This window comes from Trichechus manatus, unplaced genomic scaffold, assembly GCF_000243295.1.
Source record: "Trichechus manatus latirostris isolate Lorelei unplaced genomic scaffold, TriManLat1.0 scaffold00165, whole genome shotgun sequence".
NCBI lineage: Eukaryota > Metazoa > Chordata > Mammalia > Sirenia > Trichechidae > Trichechus > Trichechus manatus.
Window position 1 is genome coordinate 5,087,674 of NW_004444101.1, and position 14,548 is coordinate 5,102,221.

Below are 14,548 nucleotides of genomic sequence, written 5' to 3' on the forward strand. Positions count from 1 at the left end.
TGTGGCAGGACCCAGCACGGCAGTGTGTGCGTTGTTTCCCGTCCCACCGTCAGGAGTGTGGCAGGACCCAGCACGGCAGTGTGTGCGTTGTTTCCTGTCCCACCGTCAGGAGTGTGGCAGCACCCAGAGCTTCATGCTGCTGTCGCTGTTTGCACTTACCAGCCAAGTGGCTAGTGCTGTGGCTCTTCCCTTCTGTCCCTCTTTCCTCAGCCACAAAACTCCCAAGAGCTGCAGGAGGTCTTGGGACAGTGGTTTGACACTGAGTCTTGGAGATCGTGTCTGGATGTAAGAGGAGTCTGTGTTGTGCACAAACCACTGGACACCAGCCGGGCAGGAGGAAGCCGCCGTGTGTGGGCGTGGGCCTTCGGTGTGGCCACATGAGGCTCACAGCGCGGTAGAAGCCATCACACCTCCTGGCCGTCCCCCGGTTCAGCAGCTCTGCCCGCTCCCTCTGTGAGTTGCAGCGACGTGCGTGCAGCTCCAGCTCCTCGGCCATTCTCTGCACCTCAACCAGTCGAGGCTCCGTGATCAGCTGGTCACTCAGGCTTGTCTCCAGACTGTCGAGTTGGCCGCACTAGCGCTTCAATGAAAGCTTACATGAACTAAGCATGCACAGACCGAGCGGTTGTCTCCCGCAATAGTCAGCAAGGCCACTCCCCCACATCCAGAGAAACAGCGGGTGAGCCGAGTGGGGAGAGGGGAAGAGAAGGAGAAGGAATGGAAGGAGGGAGAAAGGAAAAAGAAGAAAGGAAATGGGGGGCGTGACAGTCTGAGAGGATTCTGCACTCAAGCTGATTTGCAAGGGTCTGTGAATTCTCCCACTTCCGGAAGTGGAAACCGAAATAGTCCACGTCCCAGTGGGTTTGCCAGACTTCTCCTCAACAGTCAAGGGTCAGATCATTTCAATCTCGTGCAGACTCTTCCAGAGAAGAGGAGAGTCCCATCCCCCACTCCATTTAATGAGGTTAATACAAACTTGAAACCAAAATCTGACGTGGACATGAAGAAAAGGGAAAAGTGCAGCTCAGTCTAACTCATGAGCACAAACGCAATAACCTAAGCCAAATGCTAGCAAACTGGGTTCAGACGCTGTTTTGTTTTGCATTTTGCATTAAACAGATGCAGTCACAAAGTTGGGTTTATCCCGGGAATGCAAAGTTGTTTCAATATTAGAAAAGCTGTTAGTGTGGTTCTGTACACCAGGGGTTGGCAAACTGTGGCCCGTGGGCTGGATCCATCCTGCCGCCCGTTTCTGTAAACACAGTGTCAGCACACAGCCGCACACACTTGGTGTCTGCCGCTGCCTTCACACTACAGCCGTATGGCCTGCAGAGCCCAGCTGTTTACCCTCCGACCCTTTCCAGGAAGTAGGTTAAAAAAGGAAAAATTCTGATTGTTTCAATAGGTATTAAAAACTCAGCATTCAATAAATTTTAACAACCCTTTTTTTATTATAATGTATTGAGGTGAAATTCATAGGACATAAAGTTCACCCTTTTAAAGTGCATAATTCAGTAACGTTTAGTATGTTCACAGTGTTGTGTGACCACCACCTCTATCAGGTTCCAAAACATTCCCACCACCCCAAGTACAGCCCCCTACTCATGGAGCAGTTCTCCGCACTCCCCCAGCCCCTGGCAACCACCAGCCTGCTTTCTGGCTCTATGGTTTATCTGTCCTGGACATTTCATATAAATGGAGTCAGGCGGCAGGTGGCGTTTTGTGTCTGGCTTCTCTCGCTCAGCATCGTGTTCATCCATCTAGTAGCACGCACAGCACTGCGTCCCTTTTTATGCTGAGTGATATTCCGTTGCGTGGATATATACCACGCTTTCTCTGGATGGACACCTGGGTTCTTCCACCTTTTGGCTGCTGTGTACACGGTGGTGCTGCTATAAACACGCATGTCCGAGTCCTAGTTTGAGCACCTGTTTTAAGTTCTTTTTGGCATATACCTAGGGTGGAATTTCTGGATTTAACAACCATTTTTTATTAATAAAAACTTAGTAAACTAGGAATAGAAAGGAACTTCTTTAATCTCATAAATGACGTCTTTTAAAGAGCCACAGCAAGTATCATACTTAAAAGTGAAACAGTGGAAGTATTTCCTTTAAATTTACAAACAAGACAGAGAAGTACTTGTTATCACTTCTGTTCAATATTGTAACTAACCACTGCAACAAGACAAAGTCTAAAGGATTTGAAAGGAAGTTACAAAAGTTTTATTATTTGCAAAGGGTGGTGATTGTTCATAGAGAATACCTCAAAATATGTACAAATAAATTAATACAGTTGATAAGAGTTAACTGAGGTTGCTGACTCTAAGAATGGTATGCTAAAGTGAATTGCATTTTTATACAGCAGCCAGAAAGTTTCAAAATGTAGATTTTTTAGAAAGTATGCTTTATAAGAGCAAAAAGTGTAAGATGCCTAGTTGTTAGGTACTGTGGAGTCAGTTCCGACTCATAGCGACCTTATGTACAACAGAACAAAACACTGCCTGGTCCTGTGCCATCCTCACGATGGTTATGCTTGAGCCCATTGTTGCAGCCACTGTGTCAATCCATCTCCTGAGGGTCTTCCTCTTTTTTGATGACCCTCTACTCTACCAAACAAGATGTCTTTCTCCAGAGACTGGTCCCTCCTGATAACATGTCCAAAGTGCATGAGATGAGGTCTCACCATCCTCACTTCTAATGAGCATTCTGGCTATACTTCTTCAAAGACAGATTTGTCTGTTCTTCTGGCAGTCCGTGGTATATTCAGTATTCTTCGCCAACACCATAATTCAAAGGCATCAGTTCTTCTTCAGTCTTTCTTACTCATTGTCCAGCTTTTACATGCGTAGGAGGCGATTGAAAACACCATGGCTTGGATCAGGCACACCTTAGTCTTCAAGGTGACATCTTTGCTTTTCAACACTTTAAAGAGGTCTTTTGCAGCAGATTTGCCCAATGCAGTGCATCATTTGATTTCTTGACTGCCGCTTCCATGGGTGTTGATCGTGGATCTGAGTAAAATGAAATCTTGACAACTTCAATCTTTTCTCCATTTATCATATTGCTTATTGGTCCCGTTGTGAGGATTTTTGTTTTATGTTGAGGTGTAATCCATACTGAAGGCTGTGATCTTTGTTCTTCATCAGTGAGTGCTTCAAATCCTCTTCACTTTCAGCAAGCAGGGTTGTGTCACCTGCATATGGAAAGTTGTTAAAGAGTCTTTCTCCAATCCTGATGCCACGTTCTTCATATAGTCCAGCTCCTTGAGTTATTTGCTCAGCATACAGATTGAATAAGTATGGTGAAAGGGTACAACCCTGATGCACACCTTTCCTAATTTTAAACCACGCAGTGTCCCCTTGTTCTGTTTGAATGACTGCCTCTTGGTCTAAGTACAGGTTCCTCAAGAGCACAGTTAAGTGTTCTGGAATTCCCATTCTTCATAATGTTATCCATAATTTATTATTATCCACACAGGTGAATGCCTTTGCATAGTCAATAAAACACAGGTAAACATCTTTCTGGTGTTCTCTGCTTTCAGCCAGGATCCCTCTGACATCAGCAGTGGTGCCCTTTGTTCCATATCCTCTTCTGAATTCGGCTTGAATTTCTGGAAGTTCCCTGTCGATGTACTGCTGTAACCACTTTTGAATGATTTTCAGCAAAGTTTTACTTGTATGATATTAATCATATTGTTCAATATTTTCCACATTCTGTTGAATCCCCTTTCTTTGGAATGGGTACAGATATGGATCTCTTCCAGTCAGTTGGCCAGGTAGCTGTCTTCCAAATGTCTTGGCATAGATGAGTGAGCACTTCCAGCACTGCATTGGTTTGTTGAAACATCTCAATTCGTATTCCGTCAATTCCTGGAGCCTTGTTTTTCGCCAGTGCCTTCAGTGTAGCTGGGACTTCTTCCTTCAGTACCATCAGTTCCTGATCATATGCTACTTCCTGAAGTGGTTGAATGTCGACCAATTCTTTTTGGTACAGTGACTCTGTGTATTCTTGCCATCTTCTTTTGATGCTTCCTGCATCGTTTAGTATTTTCCCCTTAGAATCCTTCAGTATTGCAACTTGAGGCTTGAAATTTTTCTTTAGTTCTTTCAGCTTGAGAAATGCTGATCCTGTTCTTCCCTTTTGGTTTTCTTTCTCCAGGTCCTTACACATTTCATTATAACACTTTACTATGTCTTCTCGAGCTACCCTTTGAGATCTTCTGTTCACCTGTTTTACTTCATCATTTCTTCCTTTTGCTTTAGCTACTCTACCTTCAAGAACAACTTTCAGAGTCTCTTCTGATATCTGTCTTGGTACCTAGAGTGTTAACCAAAAACAAAACCCATTGCCATCAAGTTGATTCCGACTCATAGCAATCCTATAGGACAGAGTAGAACTGCCCCATAGGGTTTCCAGGGAGCAACTAGTGGATTCAAACTGCCAGCCTTTTGGTTAACATCCAAGCTCTTAACCACTGCACCACCAGGGCTCCCCTAGAGTGTTAAACATGTTTGACAAGCATTGCTCTGCTGCTAGGTTGATAGTAGACTATGGTGGGCAAAGGTGGGCACAGGGAGGCTGTCATCCTGGTAGGAGGCAGCACCAGGACAGTGATGTGAAGAGGTTGGATTCTGGACATATTCTGAAGGTAGAGGACAGAATACGATACAAAATTGGATGTGGAATTGTAGGAGAAAGAAGGTTTGAGGATGACTGCTAAGTTTTTGACCTGAGCAACTAGAAGGATGGACTTGCCATTAACAGTGACAGGAAGACAGCGGGTCGAGCAGGACGGGTGAGAAGACCTGGAGTTCTGGGTGACCTTTCTAGTGGGTATTAGCCCTCTGTCTTGGATTGAATTATGTCCCCCAAAAAGATAGGTTGAGGTGCTAACCCCTATACCTGTGAATGTGACCTTGTTTAGAAATAGGATCTTTCTTTGAAGATGTTGCCAGTTAAGTTAAATAGGTCATGCCAGAGGGTGGGTCCTAATCCCATCTAAGTGGTGTCCTTATAAAAGAGGAGAAGACACACAGAAGGAAGGAGAGCGTGTGAAGACACATCTACAAGCCGAGGAATGCCTGGTGCTACCTGGAGAGACAAGAAAGGACCTTCCCCTAGAGCAGAGAGGGAGAGTATGGCGCTGCTGACAGATAACTCTGAAAAGATCTTGTACTTCACTTAGTAGTTCAGAAGTCATACAGTACCTGGAGACATTGATGTTCTGACCTTTTGGAGTAGAGGAACCATGCCGAACATCCATCTGTCCCATCGAGACCCTGGCATGGCCGCACATTAGGGGTAGGGCAAGCACTTCTGAGATCCACTGTTACAGGACCTAGCAGCTCTGACAGAACAAAACTTTTTTAAAGGAAGACAACAAAAATTAGACTCAAAAGTTTAACATCCACAATATCCAGCAAACAATAAAAAATTACTAGTATGCAAAGAAATAGGAAAATGTGACCCATAACATGGCAGAGGAGTGTCAGTAGAAGCTATGATTGGCCATCACTAGGATGGCCCCAAGGACCTCTGCCTCCTGGTATTCACATTCTTGTGTAATTCCTTCCCGAGTGTTCACTGAACTCATGACTAGTTTCTAACCAAGAGAATACGGTGATGTTTTGGCCAAAATCCACCAAGGATCTGAGGCCTTCCCAACAGCCATGTAGGTGAACATAGATACGCATCCCATCCTAGTCAAGCCTTGAGATGACCACAGTCCCAGCTAACACCTTGATTGCAACCTCATGAGATTCCCTGAGCCAGAACCACTCAGTTAAAACATTCCTGATTCCTGACCCACAGAAACTGCAAGATGATAAATGTTTGTTGTTTTCAACTTCTAAGTTTGGGGTAATATTTTATACAACAATAGATAAAATAGATAGAGACTCAGAGATGACACAGATATTGGGATTAGCAGACAAATGTGTTTTAAGGATTTAAAAGGGAAAAAAAATGGACATAAGAAACAGATGGGTAGTTTCATCAGAGAAGTGGAAACCATAAAAAGAACCAAATGAAAATTATAGAATGGATAAATACAATATCTGAAATGAAGAATTTACTGGATAGGTTTATCAGCAGATGGAACAGTGAATTTGAAGACAAGACATAGAAACTATACAAACTGAAGCATGGGAGGGAGACTGGAAAAAAATTATCAGCGCCTTAGTAATATATGGGACAATAGCAAGCTGTCTAACATGTATGTAATTGGAATCTTGAAAGAAGAGGAGAGAAATTTTAATTAGAAATAGCATGTAGCTCATGAATTTTTAAAAATATTTCCAAGCTCTGTCTGCAGGGCCCTAAACGCACTGACACCCTGGTAGCACTTAGCACGCCTGGCACTAAGATCTTGGTTTCTAAATACTTTTTCCCACTTAAAGCAACCAGGACTTTTGGAGAAATGGCTGATTCCAAGGCTAGAGCAGGGAAAGTACGAAGTGAAGCTGGAACGCCTGTTGCATCAGAAAACAAGGAAGTGCCCAGAGACTAATGGGGCCGTGTCAAAAGGACACCAGAGCCAACTTGAAGGGGCTTATGCTGGCCAAACCTGTGACAACTGAACATCAAAAATAACTGGCAAGAAATCATTATAAAACATCGAATAAATAGAAAGCATTACTCCAGAGATCCTCAGAGACAGAAACTCATTTACTGCCATTTCCTTACACCACTTTGCTATCTCCCATTTAAGGTTGGTAATCCATTTCTGAAAAGATGACATGCTCTGCATAGAAATGTTAACCAGGAGCCTATTTCCCATTTTTTCAAATAGAAAAAAAAATTGAAATATGTTGTGTATCAACCCCAAGTCTTAAACTGAATTCCCAAAGCAGTACAATGTTTATAAAGGAACAAACAATCAAGTTAGTATTTAACCCTCTGGTGACCCAGTTATTTTCTGCTTTGAATTTGTGGTTGATACCATGTGTTTTCATTAATGAAAGCATGCTGAATCATTGAGTGTGTCTGAATTTTTGGTAAGTAGTATGGATTTTTTCTTCTTGCCCCCTCCCACAAGCCTACCGTTAGTGTCCCTTGGTACATATGATGTACCATTAATTCTACCCTAGAGTCCCCACCGGGGTCTACTGGTACATATGTGTAACAAATTAAAATTTCCTACCCAAATTTCAGGCACCTCATACAATCTGCTGTAAAAACAGTAACTTGCAGCACACTCCGTCTCTTCAGTTTCAGCCATAAAGGCCCTGCCTTACAGCAGCACGCGCTGTCAGTGATACAGCAGCTTCCCAATAAACTCCGGGGCCTGAAAAAGTTCATGGTCGCTATATGCACTACCAGGCACAAAAGGGTTAAAACGCTTACCCCATCCTTTCCTGGCTATCAGACGGTTGGTGAACAAACAGTTGCTTTCTGTGAAGTGACAGATGTCTTCCTGGATGCCAGAAACATCCAAGGTACACATCCCCTTTGTTGAAATTTCATACAGATTTTCAAAAAAATACGTGATGTTCTACCAGTTGTATATGAAATGTATCTTGAGAACCCATTCTTGCGAATGTTTTATTTAAAATGTTGTTGAGTTTGGGAGAAATAAATGTAAATCTTCTATGTCAGTGTCAGCCAAGAAACTATTTCAACAGGAAATATAAACATTCTGTGAGGTTTGGGTCTTGAAAACCAAGAAGCAGTCTGCTAGGAAAATGTCAACCAGGGAGATGTTGTGTGGCAGAATTCTAGTTGTTGATTCAGGCAAGGATTGTCAGCGGATGCTAAAATCACTGGGGAAAGATTGTTGGAGAACTGGATGCTTGCACACATACCAGAGCATCACCCCACAGAGACCTTGCTAACTGCAAAAGGGAAAAGCAGGTTCCTGAGCCATCTGGGAATCACCAGCTCATCCAAGTGATCAAACTTAGCATCCCTGATGGTGGGACAAGCTGATGCTGTGTGCTCCCAGTGTGAGTCATCCATGAAGTATACTGGACAAAATGCTTAATCAGAATCTAGCCAAGCATTTAGACCTAACTTCAAATTTACAGAAAATATGGGGGCCAGAGGAACAAGTTAAATGACATCACAAGGAAGCAAGCAGATTAATCCAGAATGAGGGACATTCTGGCCTGGGTTTCTTCAAAATGTCAGTTTGATTTAAAAAAAAATTTTAAAATGAAGTCAGGAGAAATGTTCTAGAATAGAGGAGCCTAAAAATTATACCTTCTGGGAAGATACACTTGAAGAAAGGGGGTGTACCTGGTAGGGCCACACTCCCAAGTCATGCTCCTTTACACCCTAGGTGCAAAGAACTTAAAAAAAGAAACATAAAAACTTTTTTTTTGTCCCATCAGTGAGTGTAACGTCTTTGCCCCAGCCTGGTGTTCAGGAGCTTCTGGAATGTTTACAGAGACAATACAGGTGAATATTTTTGAGTTCTGTTTTTTTAAAAGTATGAAGATTACAATCTCTAAAAGTTGTCAATTTCAAATACATCATTTTTAATGTACCATTGGTGGTGAGTAAAATTCCCAGTTCAACATTGACTGAATCCTGGAGAAAACCACCCGGATGTTGGCCACACTAAATTGCAAGATCTGGAGTTGGGTTTATAAAAAGGGTATACTACTGTGGACTAGTGGGATGACACATTGGGAAATGCAGGGGTGTGTGAGACAGGAAGCATACAGTGTGCAACATACAAATAAATTTACATATTGAAAAGAGGAGGAGATGGGAGCCGTACAGACGCCCACAGGAGCTAAAAACACTATAGCCGAAAGCCTGAGCCAACCACCAGCTGATGTGGTATTATGAAAATTAAATAGTCTACACTGCAAAACTTATGTCTTTTAAAGTCTAATACTGTGACTTTTATTAAAGGAATGTACTTTTTATGTTTTAAGATGAAAGTGTTTAAGATACGTATGTGTAGCATTTTTGTGATTCTCCATTTTCTGTTAACTGACCAACTACCAATCACAGGCATGGCCAATAGACTGATACGTTACCACCACTATAATTCTGATTCCACGCACTTTGTCTTGGCCAGGTAACCAGACTCAAGTCGTGTGAGTGTAGTGTGATAGATTTACACCTAACAGAGTAATGTTTAGGAATTTATCCTATAAGAGTTATTCCGCTTTGTCTCTTCCCGGTGGAGGCACTAACTCAGCTGACAGCATAGCTCCATTCTCAGTTCCTGGTCCCTCATGACACAGCTGCTTCGGGTCAGGTTGTAGTCCCTCCACAGGACCAAGCTCTGGGCTTTAGTAACGTAGAGTTCCCAAAGCAGGCAACACACTGGTCTCGCAAGTTCTTTGAAAATAGGGTTACTCCATCGGGTGAGTCCGGGGCCCTCTGCATGTCACACTCCTCTCCAGGAGATTCGTAACGCTCGCTAAGTTACTAAAGACAGTCTGGCTGTGACAGTGAGACTAATACCAGAGTAGCCTCCTGCCACAAACAAATAGAAAAATAGGAGACTGTTCTATTCAGGCCATGGACAGCAAGCAGCCCAAGACTGCAGTCCCTGAGAGGAGGGAAATCTCAAAGGGAGACCCATGATTACCCAGCTCTTTGCCTGAAACAGTTGTGCAGAGCCAAAGAAGCAGAGATCAGAGTTTACGGCAGCTGGAGTCTGTGTGGCTGATGGCTGGGCAGTCCTAGCACAAGGCCAACCCACCAGAGGCTTGTGAGTTAGCTGTGCTGGGGGAAGAGCAGAGCTGGGGGACAGTGGAGCTCCAGCTCTGCCCAAGAGGTCTTATCAACAGCCCTATCATCTAGCTGGACACCAAAAGGGCCAAACCTTAGAGGTAAGGACCATCCCCTCAGGTAAGGACCTCTTAAGTCCACACTAATAAAGCCCGACATTGAGCTTCAGCATGATTCCCGGGGAGACAGCATTTGCAGGTCAAGTCCCACCAGTTTAGAGGGGCTTGGGAAACCCTTGGACTTTCTGCAGACACACCCTAACAGAGCGTAAAACCAAGCCAGAGCCTGTACAGATTGAAGGTAATTGAATTGCCTATTAGAACAAAAAATCAACCCTCTTCAGAGAATCCAGTGTCTCTACAGCATACTGTGCACAATGTCCAGTGTTCACTGCAAAATCACTAGACATACAAAGAAATAGGAAAATGTGATCCATAATCAAGAAACAAACGTAGTCAATGGAAACCGAACCCGGGGTTATTAGTCACAAAGCCACTTTAAAGAGTTGTTTCTTCTTCTTCTTCTTCTTTCTTAATGAATGAATGAATGAACATATCTCTGGACCTGGAGGTGACTTGTGGTCCCTCTTGTTGTCATCACCGCTTCCGGACCATTCCTCCTCCCTAAGTGGCTCTCGCAGTTGCTTTGAAGTGCCTGCCACTTGTTGTGATGCTCAGGACACTCCGTGTGGCTGTCATCTGCAGACCTCCAGGCCACTCCTCGTCCTTCTTGATGATCCTAGCACTGGCCTCACTCTGCCCTAATTGATGATTTCAGTATCCATATAGATGGTCTTTCCAGTACCTGGCATCTCACTTCCTTAACCAGCTCACCTCCAAAGGTCTTTTCTTCCACCACACCTCAGATACCCACTCCCTTCACCTAAACCTTGTCATTACCAATAAATGCAGCCCCTGCAAAGTAGCTTCAGGCACCCCACCCTCTGAGCACCGCTGTCATCTTTCCAGTTGACTCCCTCAGTGACCTGACTCCAACAATGTTCCCGCCCCCATCAGGGCCTACAGCCAGTGCACCTACCACTTTTTCACTGTCCCTCACTTTCCCATGTCCTCACTTCCTCCTTACCTTCCTTACATTCTGAGGAACACTTGATACAGCTTTGTCTCCCTCTTTGCCCCGTCTTCCTCTACCAGATTCACCTGAAAAACTGCTTAAACCCAAACAGCTGAGTGTGACTGGGGAAAAAAGAAAGGTGCTGACTGAGATTACCCTAAATGCAAAACTTAAAGCTCCCATGACGCCCAGAGCCTACGTCTGCTCTTCTCTCCTAGGTTACTGTTTCACATCTCATCCTCCTTCGTCAACAGCTGCTCTCTGCTGGCTCTCAGCTGATTGTTTCTCTGTGAAGGTTGAAGCAATCGGAAGAGAGTTCCACAGACTCCTTCCACCACATCAGCTGCCTTCCCTCATCTGGTCCTCCTGTCACAGAGGGTGAAGGCCCCACTTCCTCTCAAGGTCATCGCCAGCAATTGCCACACCTCTCGCCTCCATATCAGTCTTGCCTCTGCAGGATCATTCTCATCAGCTCACTGACATCCTGCACCTCTCCCATCCCAGAGCCTTCTCTTGGCCTCGAACTTGCCCTCTCCTAATCTCTGTTCTCTTTACATCGCCTCTGACCATTGCGTGGCTGGGTCTGTTTCCTCGCCTCCCACCCACTTTCTTGAGCCCCCACTGTCCAGAGGGGCATCCACCCACCAGTGTGGCCTGCTGGTCAGCATATGTTCCCACAGCGCCTTGCTGGACTCCGTGCTGGACTCGCCTGTGGCATAGTTTGAGTGCCGCTGTGGGTAGACGCGTGGCCAGATTCAGTGAGCCTTTCAGCCCTCCTCTCACAGCCTTTCCTCTCAGTGGGTACATTTGACCCACTGAAGTTCTCTTTGCACATAGCTTCAGGGCATCACAGTCTTGGTTCTGCTATCTCTTTAGTCACTTGGTCATCTTTGCTGGTTGCTCCTCACGTGCCCCCCCTCCCGCCCCCACCTGTAAGTTGCTGGAGTGCCTGGAGTTCAGTCCTTGAACCTCTTCTCTCTGACCCTCATGAGCCCGTCCAGTCTGACAGCTTTAAATATCACATCCATGCTCTGGGCACCCTTGTTTATATTCCCAGCCCCAGTTTCTCTCCAGGGCGCCAGATTCATGGGTCAGCTGCTCGATACAGGGCTATTGTTGGATGTCTGTGAGTCCTTGGGTGGCACAGATGGTTAAATGTGCAACTACTAACCAAAAGGTTGGAGGTTCAAGTCCACCCGGAGGCACCTTAGAAGAAGGGCCTGGTAGTCTGCCTCCAAAAGGTCCCAGCCATTGGAAACCCTATGGAACACGGTTCTCCTCTGACACACATGGGGTCGCCATGAGTGGGAATTGATGGCAGCTGGTTTTGTTGTTGCTGGATGTCTACCTGCCGCCCAAACAACATGCTGAAACCTGGACTCATGAGCTGCTCTCCCGATCTCCCGATTCTGCCCCACCCTTTCAGTTTCTCAGGCCAAAAACCTTGGGGTCTTCTTCATTTCTCCCCCTTCTCTTACACGCCACACCCAGTCCAACATCAAGTACTGGCCTCTACCTTCAAAACATATCCGGAATCCAACCTCTTTTCACTTGTGCTGCTACCAGCCCTGGTCCAGGCCATTGTTACCCCTTCCCTGGACCACTGAAACAGCCTCCTGGTTCACAGCCTGCAGTCTGCCCTCCGTAGGAGAGAGTGACCGTTTCAGAACATACACATCCTTCAAGGGTTTCCATCGCACTTGGGAGTAGAATCCAAAGTCTTGCAAAGCCTCTGTAGTCTGCCCCTGCCCTGCCACTCAGCTCATCTTACCGTCCACCCCCCACTCTGCCACCACCATCACCACCCACCTACCTTGCTCCCTGCTGAATCCCCAGCACGCAGAGCCGAGCCTGGGACATAGTAGCTTCGACGGCTCAGTGTAGAAGAAATTGCTATTCCAGACGCTAAGCCACTAACGTGAGTGTTTCAGACCCAAAGGTGGGGTCACGTCACAGAATTCCATGCTGACTGTCATAATCTTAGCACACTGACATTGGGGGGGGCTCTTTCAAGGACATTTATCGGTGCTTCATCTGATGCGTGGAACCCCTCCACGGCGTTCCTACCGAGGGGCCGTCAGCTGTTCCTCGAGTGACGAGACCTGACTTGTTTCCATCCCATGAAGGGTGGTTCCTGTTGTAACTCTAAGTTGAGTTGAAATCTGTCACCTTGGACCTTCATCCCACCTTGGTTCTGCCCACGATGGACCCGCAGAAAGCAAGTGCAACCCCTCTTCCTTAGGAAAACACCTTGCTCGCTCTCTCGGTGTTTGCATCGCAGGCTAGAGACTGTCACCTCCTGTGACTCCTAGGAGGGCATGATCAGAGCTGGGGACCAGACCAGCAGTAGGAAGCTGGGCTGGCACCCCTTGTTCTGTTCATGATGTCTGAACGCACCACAGCTTTTCAGCCGGCCCCTGTTGGAACTGCTTGCTGTCCCAGACCCCTGTAAGCAGGGGGTGCTGGAGCCCGCTCACAGGGGCCTGATGGGTGCCTCTCTCTGAAGCCCCACTGTCAGCGATCCGTGTTGGTGCGTGAAGTCAGCCCAGTTGGGTATTTACACCACAGACATTGGCAAGCACTACCAATCAGGGTATCTTAGTCTTCCAGTGCTGCTATAACAGAAATACCACAAGTGGACGGCTTCAAGAAAGAGAAATTTATTTTCTCATAGTCTAGTAGGCTAGAAGTCCAAATTCAGGGTGTCAACTCCAGGGGAAAGCTGTCTGTCTCTGTTGGCTCTGGAGAAAGGTCTTTGTCATCAATCTTCCCCTGGTCTAGGAGCTTTTCTGCACAGGAACCTGGAGTCAGAAAGTCGTGCTCTGCTCCCAACACTGCTTTCTTGGTGGTATGAAGTCCTCATGTCTCTCTGCTCGCTTCTCTCTTTTTGTATCTCAGAAGAGAGTGGCTCAAGACAGGATCTAATCTTGTAGATTGTGTCCTTCGTCATTAACATAACTGCTGATAATCCTGTCTCGTTAACATCGTAGAGGTAGGATTTATAACACATAGCAAAATCACATCAGATGGCAAAATGGTGGACAATCATACAATACTGGAGTCATGGACTAGCCAAATTAACAGATATTTTGGGGGAACACAATTCAGTCCATGACACAGGACTTTTTCCCGGGGAACTGGTTGTCACACTGTTGCCGGCACACCGCCGCCTGGGCCCTCTGCGGTGGTTTTCCCAGGCACACCTCACCACCTCGCCCTTCACACAGTCAGCCAGTCTTGGGGGTTTCACTGGGCGCCATGGGCTTCAGGGGGTGTTTTCCTAGAGGAGACAGGGTCACTGGTCTCCCACAGGCTGCCGTCCTGCCCCAAGCACATGTGCTGGCCGATGTGAGCAGGAGCCACGCCCACATGCTGGCAGGCTACATTAGACAGGTGTGTGCCGAGCGTGCGCTGGGCACCGACACCGCAAGGGGTTTGCTGTGAGCCGCGCTGCTCTGAGCTCCTGACAGTGAGAGGGCTCTTCCTCCCCAGGGCGACTGCCCTCCAGGGGGGCGTGGTAGGCATGCCGGATTCGGGGATGGTACCTGTGAAGCCCACCACCGCGGGACGTCACAGCAAAACGAGCCACAGAAGTAATCTGTGAAGCCCACCACCACCGGGGACGTCACAGCAGAATGAGCCATGGAAGTGGTCTGCAGAGAGTATTCGGAGATGGTACCCGTGAAGCCTACCACCACCGGGGACGTCACAGCAGAACGAGCCATGGAAGTGGTCTGCGGAGAGTATTCGGGGATGGTACCCGTGAAGCCCACCACCGCCAGGGA

General features: G+C 46.4%; 1 protein-coding gene across 3 annotated transcripts in view; it reads left to right on the top strand.

The window, feature by feature from the left end:
• Positions 1-14,548, top strand: part of PPP1R7 (protein phosphatase 1 regulatory subunit 7) — a 38,967-nt gene that overhangs the window by 23,114 nt on the left and 1,305 nt on the right. The window contains exon 10 of one of the 3 annotated variants that reach the window (XR_002825642.1): positions 8,330-8,396. The exons of 1 other annotated variant lie outside the window; for it this stretch is intronic. Coding sequence is in view for 1 of the 2 variants with exons in the window: in XM_023740880.1 (XP_023596648.1) it covers positions 6,398-6,577 (180 nt within the window). In the remaining variant the exon portion in view is untranslated. Of the gene's footprint in view, positions 1-6,397; positions 6,917-8,329; positions 8,397-14,548 lie in introns of those variants that run through there. One more of the 3 variants, XM_023740880.1, reaches the window with a different exon arrangement.